Below are 15,416 nucleotides of genomic sequence, written 5' to 3' on the forward strand. Positions count from 1 at the left end.
TTTGTTTCAGTGTTTGTTTTTGTAAGAGATTCTCTGAAGCCGTGATTCAATCTGATCGCGCTTTGTCTGCAATGCATGTTTTAAATACTATGTTCCCATGTTCGTGGAGACCACATTCACTGTAAACGATACATATGTCTCAATCAGGAATGGCCTATAAATGGCATATTGTCCAAATCTGTGATTGGATTGAATCCCGGCCTAACTCTTGCTGAAACCGTGAGCATGTCTGCTTGTTGGTTTACCATGTTTGTTGTCTTGGTCCTGTAATGTTTAACCGCTGTCTAACTAAACATCTCCATGTCTGTCTGTCTGCCAGTGTACTACGAGGGTCTACAGGACAAGCTGGCCCAGGTGCGTGATGCGAGGGCCGCCCTGAACGCCCTACGAGACGAGCACAGAGAGAAGCTGCGTTGTGCTGCCGAGGAGGCAGAGAGACAGAGACAGATCCAGCTGGCCCAGAAACTGGAGATCATGAGACAGAAGAAACAGGTGACAGACTGGGGAACAACAGGGCTGGGAGTCTGTTTAGGAGGGGTGTTATTACAGATAATAACAGGTGACAGACTGGGGAACAACATGGCTGGGAGTCTGTTTAGGAGGGGTGTTATTACAGATAATAACAGGTGACAGACTGGGGAACAACATGGCTGGGAGTCTGTTTAGGAGGGGTGTTATTACAGATAATAACAGGTGACAGACTGGGGAACAACAGGGCTGGGAGACTGTTTAGGAGGGGTGTTATTACAGATAATAACAGGTGACAGACTGGGGAACAACAGGGCTGGGAGACTGTTTAGGAGGGGTGTTATTACAGATAATAACAGGTGATAGACTGGGGAACAACAGGGCTGGGAGTCTGTTTAGGAGGGGTGTTATTACAGATAATAACAGGTGACAGACTGGGGAACAACAGGGCTGGGAGTCTGTTTAGGAGGGGTGTTATTACAGATAATAACAGGTGACAGACTGGGGAACAACAGGGCTGGGAGTCTGTTTAGGAGGGGTGTTATTACAGTCAATAACAGGTGACAGACTGGGGAACAACATGGCTGGGAGTCTGTTTAGGAGGGGTGTTATTACAGATAATAACAGGTGACAGACTGGGGAACAACAGGGCTGGGAGTCTGTTTAGGAGGGGTGTTATTAGAGATAATAACAGGTGACAGACTGGGGAACAACAGGGCTGGGAGTCTGTTTAGGAGGGGTGTTATTACAGATTATAACAGGTGACAGACTGGGGAACAACAGGGCTGGGAGTCTGTTTAGGAGGGGTGTTATTACAGATAATAACAGGTGACAGACTGGGGAACAACAGGGCTGGGAGACTGTTTAGGAGGGGTGTTATTACAGATAATAACAGGTGATAGACTGGGGAACAACAGGGCTGGGAGTCTGTTTAGGAGGGGTGTTATTACAGATAATAACAGGTGACAGACTGGGGAACAACAGGGCTGGGAGTCTGTTTAGGAGGGGTGTTATTACAGATAATAACAGGTGACAGACTGGGGAACAACAGGGCTGGGAGTCTGTTTAGGAGGGGTGTTATTACAGATTATAACAGGTGACAGACTGGGGAACAACAGGGCTGGGAGTCTGTTTAGGAGGGGTGTTATTACAGATAATAACAGGTGACAGACTGGGGAACAACAGGGCTGGGAGTCTGTTTAGATATATTGTGTAGAACAGATCAGCTGTAGAATATTTAAAGGCCCAGTGCAGTAAAAAACGTGATTTCCCTGTGTTTTCTATTTATGTCCACACTATGAGGTTGGAATAATAGTGTGAAATGACAATGCCATTTTAGTGTAAGAGCTGTTTGAGAAACAACAGCCCGACAACACCAGGCTGCAAATTTAGTTAATAGACCAATAAGAATGAGTTCCAAATCTCTCCGCCAATAGCAATTCTTGCTTTGCTAAGAAGCACATTTTTGTTTCTTTTTGACCATTTTAATTGAAAACAATTACAGTAAGGTACTTAATTGTTAACCAGAAAGGATTTGATGTTGAGATAAAAACTGCTGCATTGGACCTTTTTAATAGAATAATTTGAACCCTGAGATTCAGTAGGATTTAGTCACATGATGAGGTATGGGTTGTTCTGCGGTAGGGGGTTAGTAACGTGATGAGGTATGGGTTGTTCTGCGGTAGGGGGTTAGTCACGTGATGAGGTATGGGTTGTTCTGCGGTAGGAGGTTAGTAACATGATAAGGTATGGGTTGTTCTGCGCTAGGGGGTTAGTAACGTGATGAGGTATGGGTTGTTCTGAGGTAGGGGGTTAGTAACGTGATGAGGTATGGGTTGTTCTGCGCTAGGGGTTAGTAACGTGATGAGGTATGGGTTGTTCTGCGGTAGGGGGTTAGTAACGTGATGAGGTATGGGTTGTTCTGAGGTAGGGGGTTAGTAACGTGATGAGGTATAGGTTGTTCTGCGGTAGGGGGTTAGTAACGTGATGAGGTATGGGTTGTTCTGCGGTAGGGGGTTAGTAACGTGATGAGGTATGGGTTGTTCTGAGGTAGGGGGTTAGTAACGTGATGAGGTATGGGTTGATCTGCGCTAGGGGTTAGTAACGTGAGGAGGTATGGGTTGTTCTGCGGTAGGAGGTTAGTAACGTGATGAGGTGTGGGTTGTTCTGCGGTAGGGGGTTAGTAACGTGATGAGGTATGGGTTGTTCTGAGGTAGGGGGTTAGTAACGTGATGAGGTATGGGTTGTTCTGAGCTAGGGGGTTAGTCACATGAGGTATGGGTTGTTCTGCGGTAGGGGGTTAGTAACAATGAGGTATAGGTTGTTCTGCGGTAGAGGGTTAGTAACGTGATGAGGTATGGGTTGTTCTGCGGTAGGAGGTTAGTAAAGTGATGAGGTATGGGTTGTTCTGCGGTAGGAGGTTAGTAACGTCATGAGGTATGGGTTGTTCTGCGCTAGGGGGTTAGTAACGTGATGAGGTATGGGTTGTTCTGCGCTAGGGGTTAGTAACGTGATGAGGTATGGGTTGTTCTGCGCTAGGGGTTAGTAACGTGATGAGGTATGGGTTGTTCTGCGCTAGGGGTTAGTAACGTGATGAGGTATGGGTTGTTCTGCGCTAGGGGTTAGTAACGTGATGAGGTATGGGTTGTTAGAGATGGGACCTAGAGATGCAGCGTCAGCCTGTTAGGTGATATATGGTGTCTGATGTGGTGATATATGGTGTCTGATGTGGTGACCTGTGTTTCAGGAGTACCTAGAGATGCAGCGTCAGCCTGTTAGGTGATATATGGTGTCTGATGTGGTGATATATGGTGTCTGATGTGGTGACCTGTGTTTCAGGCGTACCTAGAGATGCAGCGTCAGCCTGTTAGGTGATATATGGTGTCTGATGTGGTGACCTGTGTTTCAGGAGGACCTAGAGATGCAGCGTCAGCCTGTTAGGTGGTATATGGTGTCTGATGTGGTGACCTGTGTTTCAGGAGGACCTAGAGATGCAGCGTCAGCCTGTTAGGTGGTGTATGGTGTCTGATGTGGTGACCTGTGTTTCAGGAGGACCTAGAGATGCAGCATCAGCCTGTTAGGTGGTGTATGGTGTCTGATGTGGTGATATATGGTGTCTGATGTGGTGACCTGTGTTTCAGGAGGACCTAGAGATGCAGCGTCAGCCTGTTAGGTGGTATATGGTGTCTGATGTGGTGATATATGGTGTCTGATGTGGTGACTGTGTTTCAGGAGTACCTTGAGATGCAGCGTCAGCTGGCCATCCAGCGGCTCCAGGAGCAGGAGAAGGAGAGACAGATGAGGCTGGAGCAACAGAAACACACCATCCAGATGAGAGCCCAGATGCCTGCCTTCCCCATGCCCTACCCACAGGTAGACACTATACTATACTATAACCTACCCACAGGTAGACACTATACTATACCGTCTCCTACCCACAGGTACCCTATACTATACCGTGCCCTACCCACAGGTAGACACTATACTATACCATGCCCTACCTACAGGTAGACACTATACCATGCCCTACCCACAGGTACACTACACTATACCCTACCCACAGGTAGACACTATACTATACCGTGCCCTACCCACAGGTATACACTATACTATGCCCTATCCACAGGTATACACTATACTATGCCCTACCCACAGGTAGACACTATACCCTACCCACAGGTAGACACTACACTATACCATACCATGCGCTACCCACAGGTAGACACTATACCATGCCCTACCCACAGGTAGACACTATACCATGCCCTACCCACAGGTATACACCATACCATGCCCTACCCACAGGTAGACACTACACTATACCATGTCCTACCCACAGGTAGACACTATACCATGCCCTACCCACAGGTATACACCATACCATGCCCTACCCACAGGTAGACACTATACCATGCCCTACCCACAGGTATACACCATACCATGCCCTACCCACAGGTAGACACTACACTATACCATACCATGCCCTACCCACAGGTATACACCATACCATGCCCTACCCACAGGTAGACACTACACTATACCATACCATGCCCTACCCACAGGTAGACACCATACCATGCCCTACCCACAGGTAGACACTACACTATACTCTACCATGCCCTACCCACAGGTACACACCATACCATGCCCTACCCACAGGTAGACACTACACTATACTCTACCATGCCCTACCCACAGGTACACACTATACCGTGCCCTACCCACAGGTAGACACTATACCGTGCCCTACCCACAGGTAGACACTATACTATACCATTCCCACAGGTAGACACTACACTATACCATACCATGCCCTACCCACAGGTAGACACTATACCATGCCCTACCCACAGGTAGACACTATACTATACCATACCATGCCCTACCCACAGGTAGACACTATACCATGCCCTACCCACAGGTAGACACTACACTATACCATACCATGCCCTACCCACAGGTAGACACTACACCATGTCCTACCCACAGGTAGACACTATACCGTGCCCTACCCACAGGTAGACACTATACCGTGCCCTACCCACAGGTAGACACTATACCGTGCCCTACCCACAGGTAGACACTATACTGTACCCTACCCACAGGTAGACACTATACCGTTCCCTACCCACAGGTAGACACTATACCGTGCCCTACCCACAGGTAGACACTATACTATACCATTCCCACAGGTAGACACTATACCATGCCCTACCCACAGGTAGACACTACACTATACCATACAATTTCCTACCCACAGGTAGACACTATACCATGCCCTACCCACAGGTAGACACTATACCATGTCCTACCCACAGGTAGACACTACACTATACCATACCATGCCCTACCCACAGGTAGACACTATACCGTGCCCTACCCACAGGTAGACACTATACCATGCCCTACCCACAGGTAGACACTATACTATACCATGCCCTACCCACAGGTAGACACTATACCATGCCCTACCCACAGGTAGACACTATACCGTGCCCTACCCACAGGTAGACACTATACCGTGCCCTACCCACAGTTAGACACTATACCGTTCCCTACCCACAGGTAGACACTATACCGTCCCCTACCCACAGGTAGACACTATACTATACCATTCCCTACCCACAGGTAGACACTATACCATGCCCTACCCACAGGTAGACACTATACTATACCATGCCCTACCCACAGGTAGACACTATACCATGCCCTACCCACAGGTAGACACTATACCGTGCCCTACCCACAGGTAGACACTATACCGTGCCCTACCCACAGGTAGACACTATACCGTGCCCTACCCACAGGTAGACACTATACCGTCCCCTACCCACAGGTAGACACTTTACTATACTATGCCCTACCCACAGGTAGACACTATACCATGCCCTACCCACAGGTAGACACTATACTATACCATGCCCTACCCACAGTAGACACTATACTATACCATGCCCACAGGTAGACACTATACCGTGCCCTACCCACAGGTAGACACTATACCATGCCCTACCCACAGGTAGACACTATACTATACTATACCCTACCCACAGGTAGACACTATACTATACCATGCCCTACCCACAGGTAGACACTATACCATGCCCTACCCACAGGTAGACACTATACTATACCGTGCCCTACCCACAGGTAGACACTATACTATACCTTGCCCTACCCACGGGTAGACGCTATACCATGCCCTACCCACAGGTAGACACTATACTATACCATGCCCTACCCACAGGTAGACACTATACTATACCGTGCCCTACCCACAGGTAGACACTATACTATACCATGCCCTACCCACAGGTAGACACTATACTATACCATGCCCACAGGTAGACACTATACTATACCGTGCCCTACCCACAGGTAGACACTATACTATACCGTGCCCTACCCACAGGTAGACACTATACTATACCATGCCCACAGGTAGACACTATACTATACTATACCCTACCCACAGGTAGACACTATACTATACCATGCCCTACCCACAGGTAGACACTATACTATACCATGCCCACAGGTAGACACTATACTATACCATGCCCTACCCACAGGTAGACACTATACTATACCGTGCCCTACCCACAGGTAGACACTATACTATACCATGCCCTACCCACGGGTAGACACTATACCATGCCCTACCCACAGGTAGACACTATACTATACCATGCCCTACCCACAGGTAGACACTATACTATACCATGCCCACAGGTAGACACTATACTATACCGTGCCCTACCCACAGGTAGACACTATACTATACCGTGCCCTACCCACAGGTAGACACTATACTATACCATGCCCACAGGTAGACACTATACTATACCGTGCCCTACCCACAGGTAGACACTATACTATACCGTGCCCTACCCACAGGTAGACACTATACTATACCATGTCCTACCCACAGGTAGACACTATACTATACCATGCCCTACCCACAGGTAGACACTATACTATACCATGCCCTACCCACAGGTAGACACTATACTATACCATGCCCTACCCACAGGTAGACACTATACTATACCATGCCCTACCCACAGGTAGACACTATACTATACCATGCCCTACCCACAGGTAGACACTATACTATACCATGCCCTACCCACAGGTAGATACTATACTATACCATGCCCTACCCACAGGTAGATACTATACTATACAATGCCCTACCCACAGGTAGATACTATACTATACCATGCCCTACCCACAGGTAGATACTATACTATACCGTGCCCTACCCACAGGTAGATACTATACTATACCGTGCCCTACCCACAGGTAGATACTATACTATACCGTGCCCTACCCACAGGTAGATACTATACTCTGCTCTCTGGACGGCACACAGGGGAGTTAGTCTTCAAACAGAGCCTTGGAGAAGGCGTGTCACGACACACTGTTAGTCTATAGAGGTTCTGCACACTGTTAGTCTAGAGGTTCTGCACACTGTTAGTCTATAGAGGTTCTACACACTGTTAGGCTATAGAGGTTCTACACACTGTTAGTCTATAGAGGTTCTGCACACTGTTAGTCTATAGAGGTTCTGCACACAGTTAGTCTATAGAGGTTCTGCACACTGTTAGTCTATAGAGGTTCTGCACACTGTTAGTCTATAGAGGTTCTGCACACTGTTAGTCTATAGAGGTTCTGCACACTGTTAGTCTATAGAGGTTCTGCACACTGTTAGTCTATAGAGGTTCTGCACACTGTTAGTCTATAGAGGTTCTGCACACTGTTAGTCTATAGAGGTTCTGCACACTGTTAGTCTATAGAGGTTCTGCACACTGTTAGTCTATAGAGGTTCTGCACACTGTTAGTCTATAGAGGTTCTGCACACTGTTAGTCTATAGAGGTTCTGCACACTGTTAGTCTATAGAGGTTCTGCACACTGTTAGTCTATAGAGGTTCTGCACACTGTTAGTCTATAGAGGTTCTGCACACTGTTAGTCTATAGAGGTTCTGCACACTGTTAGTCTATAGAGGTTCTGCACACTGTTAGTCTATAGAGGTTCTGCACACTGTTAGTCTATAGAGGTTCTGCACACTGTTAGTCTATAGAGGTTCTGCACACTGTTAGTCTATAGAGGTTCTGCACACTGTTAGTCTATAGAGGTTCTGCACACTGTTAGTCTATAGAGGTTCTGCACACTGTTAGTCTATAGAGGTTCTGCACACTGTTAGTCTATAGAGGTTCTGCACACTGTTAGTCTATAGAGGTTCTGCACACTGTTAGTCTATAGAGGTTCTGCACACTGTTAGTCTATAGAGGTTCTGCACACTGTTAGTCTATAGAGGTTCTGCACACTGTTAGTCTATAGAGGTTCTGTGTAAATGGTTGCTGCAGGTGTTTTATCTGGCGTTTACCTTAGTGGCTGTTCTTTTTGTCCAGCTCTTGTGTAAATTCCTCTCCGTTTCACCCTAGATGCAGTCTTTGCCCCCCAACGTGGCAGGAGGGGTGGTGTACGGGCAGCCGGGGGGACCCCCCAGTTACCCAGGCACCTTTAGCCCCTCAGGGTCAGTGGAGGGGTCGCCCATGCACAACGTCTACATGAACCAGCCTGGACCAGGACAGTACCAGGCCATGCCTCCAGGTTAGTACAGACCCCAATGAGTCAAATGTTTGTGTCTTGTTGAATAGCATGGTAGTTAGTCTGGGGGCCAGCATGTCTTGTTGAATAGCATGGTAGTTAGTCTAGGGGCCAGCATGTCTTGTTGAATAGCATGGTAGTTAGCCTGGGGGCCAGCATGTCTTGTTGAATAGCATGGTAGTTAGTCTAGGGGCCAGCATGTCTTGTTGAATAGCATGGTAGTTAGCCTGGGGCCCAGCATGTCTTGTTGAATAGCATGGTAGTTAGCCTGGGGCCCAGCATGTCTTGTTGAATAGCATGGTAGTTAGTCTGGGGCCAGCATGTCTTGTTGAATAGCATGGTAGTTAGTCTAGGGGCCAGCATGTCTTGTTGAATAGCATGGTAGTTAGCCTGGGGGCCAGCATGTCTTGTTGAATAGCATGGTAGTTAGTCTAGGGGCCAGCATGTCTTGTTGAATAGCATGGTAGTTAGCCTGGGGCCCAGCATGTCTTGTTGAATAGCATGGTAGTTAGTCTAGGGGCCAGCATGTCTTGTTGAATAGCATGGTAGTTAGCCTGGGGCCCAGCATGTCTTGTTGAATAGCATGGTAGTTAGCCTGGGGGCCAGCATGTCTTGTTGAATAGCATGGTAGTTAGTCTAGGGGCCAGCATGTCTTGTTGAATAGCATGGTAGTTAGCCTGGGGACCAGCATGTCTTGTTGAATAGCATGGTAGTTAGCCTGGGGACCAGCATGTCTTGTTGAATAGCATGGTAGTTAGCCTGGGGGTCTGCATGTCTTGTTGAATAGCATGGTAGTTAGCCTGGGGACCAGCATGTCTTGTTGAATAGCATGGTAGTTAGTCTAGGGGCCAGCATGTCTTGTTGAATAGCATGGTAGTTAGCCTGGGGACCAGCATGTCTTGTTGAATAGCATGGTAGTTAGCCTGGGGGCCAGCATGTCTTGTTGAATAGCATGGTAGTTAGTCTGGGGGTCTGCATGTCTTGTTGAATAGCATGGTAGTTAGCCTGGGGACCAGCATGTCTTGTTGAATAGCATGGTAGTTAGCCTGGGGGCCAGCATGTCTTGTTGAATAGCATGGTAGTTAGCCTGGGGACCAGCATGTCTTGTTGAATAGCATGGTAGTTAGCCTGGGGGTCTGCATGTCTTGTTGAATAGCATGGTAGTTAGCCTGGGGACCAGCATGTCTTGTTGAATAGCATGGTAGTTAGCCTGGGGGCCAGCATGTCTTGTTGAATAGCATGGTAGTTAGTCTAGGGGCCAGCATGTCTTGTTGAATAGCATGGTAATTAGTCTAGGGACCAGCATGTCTTGTTGAATAGCATGGTAGTTTGTTTGATGTGGCAATGCGTTACAAGGAGTGGCAAGATGGCACAAACAGATCTGGGAACAGGATAAATGCTGGAGTGTCTCAGAATCAGGGGTGGAATCAGGGGTGGAATCAGGGGTGGAATCAGGGGTGGAATCAGGGGTGCTCCTCCCCTTTGATGCTATAACAGCCTCCACTCTTCTGGGAAAGCGTTCCACTAGATGTAGGAACATGGCTGTGGGGACTTGGTTCCAGGCTAGGTTGGGCACTGACATTGTGCGATTAGGCCGGGCTCTCAGTTCGTTGGGGTTGAGGTTAGTGCAGGCCAGTCAAGTTCTTCCACACCAATCTCGACAAACCATTTCTGTATGGACCTGGCTTTGTGCTCAGGGGGGCATTGTCATGCCTTAACAGGAAAGGGCCTTCCCCAAACTGTTGCCACCATTATTCCTCCTTCATGAACCTTTACAGGTGGCACTATCCATTAGAACAGTTAACATTCTCCTGGCGTCCTCCAAACACATTGAGCATGGTGATCTTGGGCTTGTGTGCGGCTGCTCGGCCATGGAAACCCATTTCATGAAGTTCTTGTGCTGACGTTGCTTCCAGAGGCAGTTTGGAACTCAGTAGTGAGTGTTGCAATCGAGGACAGACGATTTTTACGTGCTTCAGCACTCAGCGGTCCCGTTCTGTGAGCTTGAGCTCCTAGACGTTTCCATATCACAATAACAACACTTACAGTTGACTGGTGCAGCTCTAGCAGGGTAGAAATGTGACCAACTGACTTGTTAGAAAGGTGGCATCCTATGACGGTGTCACTTTGAAAGTCACTGAGCTCTTCAGAACGGGCCATTCTACTGCCAATGTTTGTCTCTGGAGATTACATGGCTGTGTGCTTGATTTTATACACCTGTCAGCAGCGAGTGTGGCTGAAATAGTTGAATCCACTAATTTGAAGGGATGTCCACATACTTTTGTATATATTGTGTACATTGACCTTCTGTAACGTGACGCTCCTGTGTTTGCCTCCCTGCTCCAGACCCCAACATGTACATGTACCAGCCTGCAGGAACCAATGGGCAGCCTGCACTCCCTGGCCAGGCCCCGCCCACCACTAGCCCCGCCTACTCTAACTACCAGCCCACACCCACACAGGGATACCAGGTGAGAACAGAGGGGGGAGTGTCATGCCTGTTACAATACTATTGGTGTTGAAATGGAAAAGTGGTAGTGGACTCCCTCATACGGAGTTTGTCGTCTAGGTAACTAGGTTTCCTCCTTAATGTGAACTACATGATGTAATAATGCCTGATGTCACGGCCCAATGAGAGGCTCAGCATTACACCGTCAGATCAAATCAAATGTTATTTGTCACATGCGCCCGAATACAACAGGTGTAGACCTTACAGTAAAATTCTTATTTTACAAGCCCTTAACCATCAATGCAGTTTTAAGAAAATTATTAATTGTTAAGTAAAACAATAGAAAATAAAAGTAAAACAGCAGTCAAATAATAGTAGTGAGGCTGTATACAGGGGTACCGGTACAGAGTCAATGAGCAGGGGCACGGTTAGCTGAGGTAATATGTACATGTAGGTAGAGTTAAAGTGACTATACATAGATTATAAACAGAGAGTAGCAGCAGCGTAAAATAGGGGTCTGGGTAGCCCTTTGATTAGCTGGTCAGGAGTCTTATGACTTGGGGGTAGAAGCTGTTTAGAAGCCTCTTGGTACTAGACTTGGTGCTCCGGTACCGTTTACCGGAGTCCTTTTAAAATGTGTTTCAGGTTTCATGTCACTCTTTCATTTTGTTTCCTGGTCCTCACTTTCTAAAGCTCAGCGTGGCTCCTCCTCAGAGCTGTTTGACTGTTATTTAGCATCATAATGGGATGATGATTATAGAGGGAGTCAAACGGCTCACGACTAGTGTTCTAATAGATTATAACCACATCATAATACATTCTACATGTAGGCTTTAAATCCTCTGTTAGCGACGTCTGTAATGTTAATATTCTCTTGTGTCATCGGTCTCAGCAGAACGTGGTGTCCCAGGCCCAGTCTCTGCCCCCCATGTCCCAGCCTCCCCCCACTAACGGTATGTCCTATGTGGCCTACCCTCCACCTTACGCCATGCAGAATATGATGGCAGCCCTACCTGGGCAGGACCCCAACATGCCCCCACAACAACCCTACATGCAGGGCCCAGGACAACAGCCCATGTACCAACAGGTAGGAGTCCTTGGTTTCTCTTCCCCCTCTCTTCCTGTCTCTCTCTTCCTCTCTCTCTCCTTTCTTCCTCTCTCTCTCCTTTCTTCCTCTCTCTCTCCTTTCTTCCTCTCTCTCATTTCTTCCTCTCTCTCTCATTTCTTTCTCTCTCTCTCCTTTCTTCCTCTCTCTCTCTCACTCCTATCTTCCTCTCTCTCTCACTCCTATCTTCCTCTCTCTCTCACTCCTATCTTCCTCTCTCTCTCACTCCTCTCCTTCCTCCTTCCTCTCACTCTCCCTCCTCTCTTCTTCCTCTCTCTCCTCTCTTCTTCCTCTCTCTCCTCTCCCTCCTCTCTCTCTCCTCTGACTCCTCTCTCTCTCTCCCTCTACCAGCATAGTGTTGCCTGTCTATAGGGGGACTTCTGATTCTGTATGTCAGAGGTTTGTTCTATGTGTTATGTAGTGGGAGTTGCAGTGAGGGATTGATGGTAATCTCTCATCTGTCTCTGTGTAGATGGCTCCCCCTGGTGGCCCCCAGCAGCAGGTTCAGCAGCAGCAGCCTCCGCAGGTCCATCCAGGCAGCGAGGCACAGCTCATCTCCTTCGACTAGCCAGGTTAAGCTGAGCTAGCCACCTGGCTAGCTCAGCTTAACGTTACCACCTGCTGCTGGCAGGGTTCAACACTAGACCCTCTCTCTCCTCTTCTGTCCTCACCTCTCTCTCCTCTTCTGTCCTCACCTCTCTCTCCTCTTCTGTCCTCACCTCTGTCCTCACCTCTCTCCTCCTCTGTGTTCTCTCTCTCTGCTGGGCTCGTGGCCTGGATTCCCCAACAAACACACATGTTTCTTACAATGTTTCTGTTTTGTTAAGGCAATGTTGTGAACTAACGGACATGTTACCCCTCCTCCTAGACATCCTCTCTCCCCCACCTGACATGGAGGATGAGAGGAGTGAGGAGGGGGTTAGGTAGGGTTACTATGCACCATGCATACCCCGGAACCTAGACGGGGAGGGACTACCTGAACTTATAACAAACACTTTCCCTTTTAATGCGTTTGGCTACAGTGTTCTCTCCTCTCTCTCTGTCTCTCTCTCTCTCTCTGATAATGTATGTAGTCTTTCTCTTCTGAAAGTAATATCTGAAGCTCATCTAGTCAGTGGTATAATAAAGGAACAAATCAAATATGATAGGAATCAATGGAATCTAAGACAAGACCATAATCATCCTTCCTCATATTTGTATAAGCTAGTTTGCATGTTAAAGTCCTTATTTTCATGGACATGGCAGATGTTACAGCAGTAACTGTTCTGGAGTCATATTGTGGTGAGTGGCCATGTTTCATACTGCCTGCTTGGTTGACCGAGGCTGTGGGAGTTAATGGAGATGGGGGAGGAAAGATGTAGGACAGAGCACAGAAAGCACCTCGAACAGGTTCCAGGGTTCTAGTGAGTGTCAGAGAAGGGAGGCATGGAGGGAGGAATGGATGAATGGAGGGAGGAATGGATGAATGGAGGGAGGAATGGATGAATGGAGGGAGGGAGGGAGGGAGGAATGGATGAATGGAGGGAGGGAGGAATGGAGGGAGGGAGGGATAAATGGATGAAGGGAAGGATGGAGGGAGGAATGGATGAATAGAGGGAGGAATGGAGGGAGGGAGGGATGAATGGAGGGAGGGATGAATGGAGGGAGGAATGGATGAATGGAGGGAGGAATGGATGAATGGAGGGAGGGAGGAATAGAGGGATGACTGGATGGATGCACTAACCCACCTCTCCTAACCTCCTGAGTTTACATTCAAGTGTAATTTTCCACACACACATCCACTGACACAGAGCTCATTTTAAAGTATAGATGGGCCGTCTTATGTTGGTAAGGCTTGGTAGTGTTTTTCACTATATCTTTTTGAGTTGATGGAGAACATGGGAGAAAGAACCTTTTTATTAGTTTGTACACGTCTGGTCGTTATCTTCTCACCAATCAGACTGGCTGAGGGGAAGCAGTATGGGACTACAATAGAACACTTACATCCAGTGTGGAACTACAATTCCCAGTATTCACAGCTCCAGAGACAGATTACCACCATCACTCTCTCAATGTGTCCTATGTCACAACTGTTGGCATAATGGGTCTCTCCCAACAACTCCATTAACCACAATGCCTTGCGTCACACTCCAGGAGGAACTAGTGTGAATATAACTTAAGATTACAAATATTAACTAGCAGTTATCCAGAGGGATGCAGTCAGGTCTATATGGCTGTTTACACAGGCAGCCCCATTCTGATCTTTTGACCAATTAGTGGTACAAGACCTGATCTGATTGGTCAAAAGATCAGTTAGTGGCAAAACCCCCAGAATGGGGCTGCCTGTGTAAACACAGCCTATGAGAGAGTAGAGACCCTCTGACTGTGTGTCCTAAATAGCACCCTTTTTCCTATATAGTGCACTACTTTTGACCAGAGCCCTATAGGTGTGTGTCTGTGGGTGCTGAGATGTAGACAGGGCTGAGATGGAGTTATCTGATCTGTAGAGGGGGACTCTACATTAGATGGGCATCCATTTTGTTTCTGGTGCTAGTTTCAGTAAAGTTCGGTTTAATCACAAAACTATTTCCTCAGTTCCTCGTTTCCTTTCCTTGGTTCTTCTCCAATTTTTTGCCCGCTTCCGTCTGATGTTTTTGAGGAGGAGGAGAGAGGACCTAGGGGAGGGAATCAGGAAAAAACTTTTGAGATCCACCCTTTTGGAGTGTCTTTCAGAACCCTGTGGGTCGCGAGTGGAGAGGTGGTGGTAGTCAGTTCTTCAGGGTATGTACATGTGTTGTACATGTGTTGTGCATGTATGTAACATACACCCAATGAGTGACTTCTTCTGTAACCCCTTTGATGCCATCTTTGAACTTCTTTACTTCATCATTAATGATCTTCTGTCTGACCTCTTTAAAGTCATTTTAAGATTATATTTAATAAATATCTTGTTCTCTTGTCCACCTGCTTTGTGTGTTTCTGTCATATTGTCTTTGGGATCTGAAGTAGGCTGAGTGCCAGTCTGTTGTCATGCCAACTCCTTGTCACTCATTGCCATGCAGTTGGCAAGTGCACAAACAGATCTGGGACCAGGCTAGATGCATTGTCATGGAGTTGGCTATACAGCACAAACAGATCTGGGACCAGACTAGATCCAGTGTCATTTAGGAGCTGAAAATGAAAGGGCACACACATTTTATTTTGCATAACGTACTTTATTTACATAAATAGATGTTTAAAATATGGGTCATTAGGATGTTTGTTCAGATGCAGAAGAAGCCCTGTTTTCATGTCAACGTTT

The 15,416-nt window shown here is 47.4% G+C and overlaps 1 protein-coding gene across 10 annotated transcripts in view; it reads left to right on the top strand.

Annotated features, from left to right (window-relative positions):
- Nucleotides 1–12,704, top strand: part of LOC129832822 (hepatocyte growth factor-regulated tyrosine kinase substrate-like) — a 29,136-nt gene extending 16,432 nt beyond the window's left edge. For 6 of the 10 annotated variants that reach the window (XM_055896846.1, XM_055896850.1, XM_055896843.1 and 3 more), the window contains exons 15-20: nucleotides 320–492; nucleotides 3,700–3,840; nucleotides 8,417–8,585; nucleotides 10,929–11,053; nucleotides 11,924–12,118; nucleotides 12,609–12,704. In XM_055896846.1, coding sequence (XP_055752821.1) covers nucleotides 320–492; nucleotides 3,700–3,840; nucleotides 8,417–8,585; nucleotides 10,929–11,053; nucleotides 11,924–12,118; nucleotides 12,609–12,704 — 899 coding nt within the window. The remainder of the gene's footprint in view (nucleotides 1–319; nucleotides 493–3,699; nucleotides 3,841–8,416; nucleotides 8,586–10,928; nucleotides 11,054–11,923; nucleotides 12,119–12,608) is intronic. The other 4 variants (XM_055896852.1, XM_055896851.1, XM_055896845.1 and 1 more) reach the window with 1 other exon arrangement.
- The last annotated feature ends 2,712 nt before the right edge of the window (nucleotides 12,705–15,416 follow it).

Source organism: Salvelinus fontinalis, chromosome 34 (genome assembly GCF_029448725.1).
Source record: "Salvelinus fontinalis isolate EN_2023a chromosome 34, ASM2944872v1, whole genome shotgun sequence".
NCBI lineage: Eukaryota > Metazoa > Chordata > Actinopteri > Salmoniformes > Salmonidae > Salvelinus > Salvelinus fontinalis.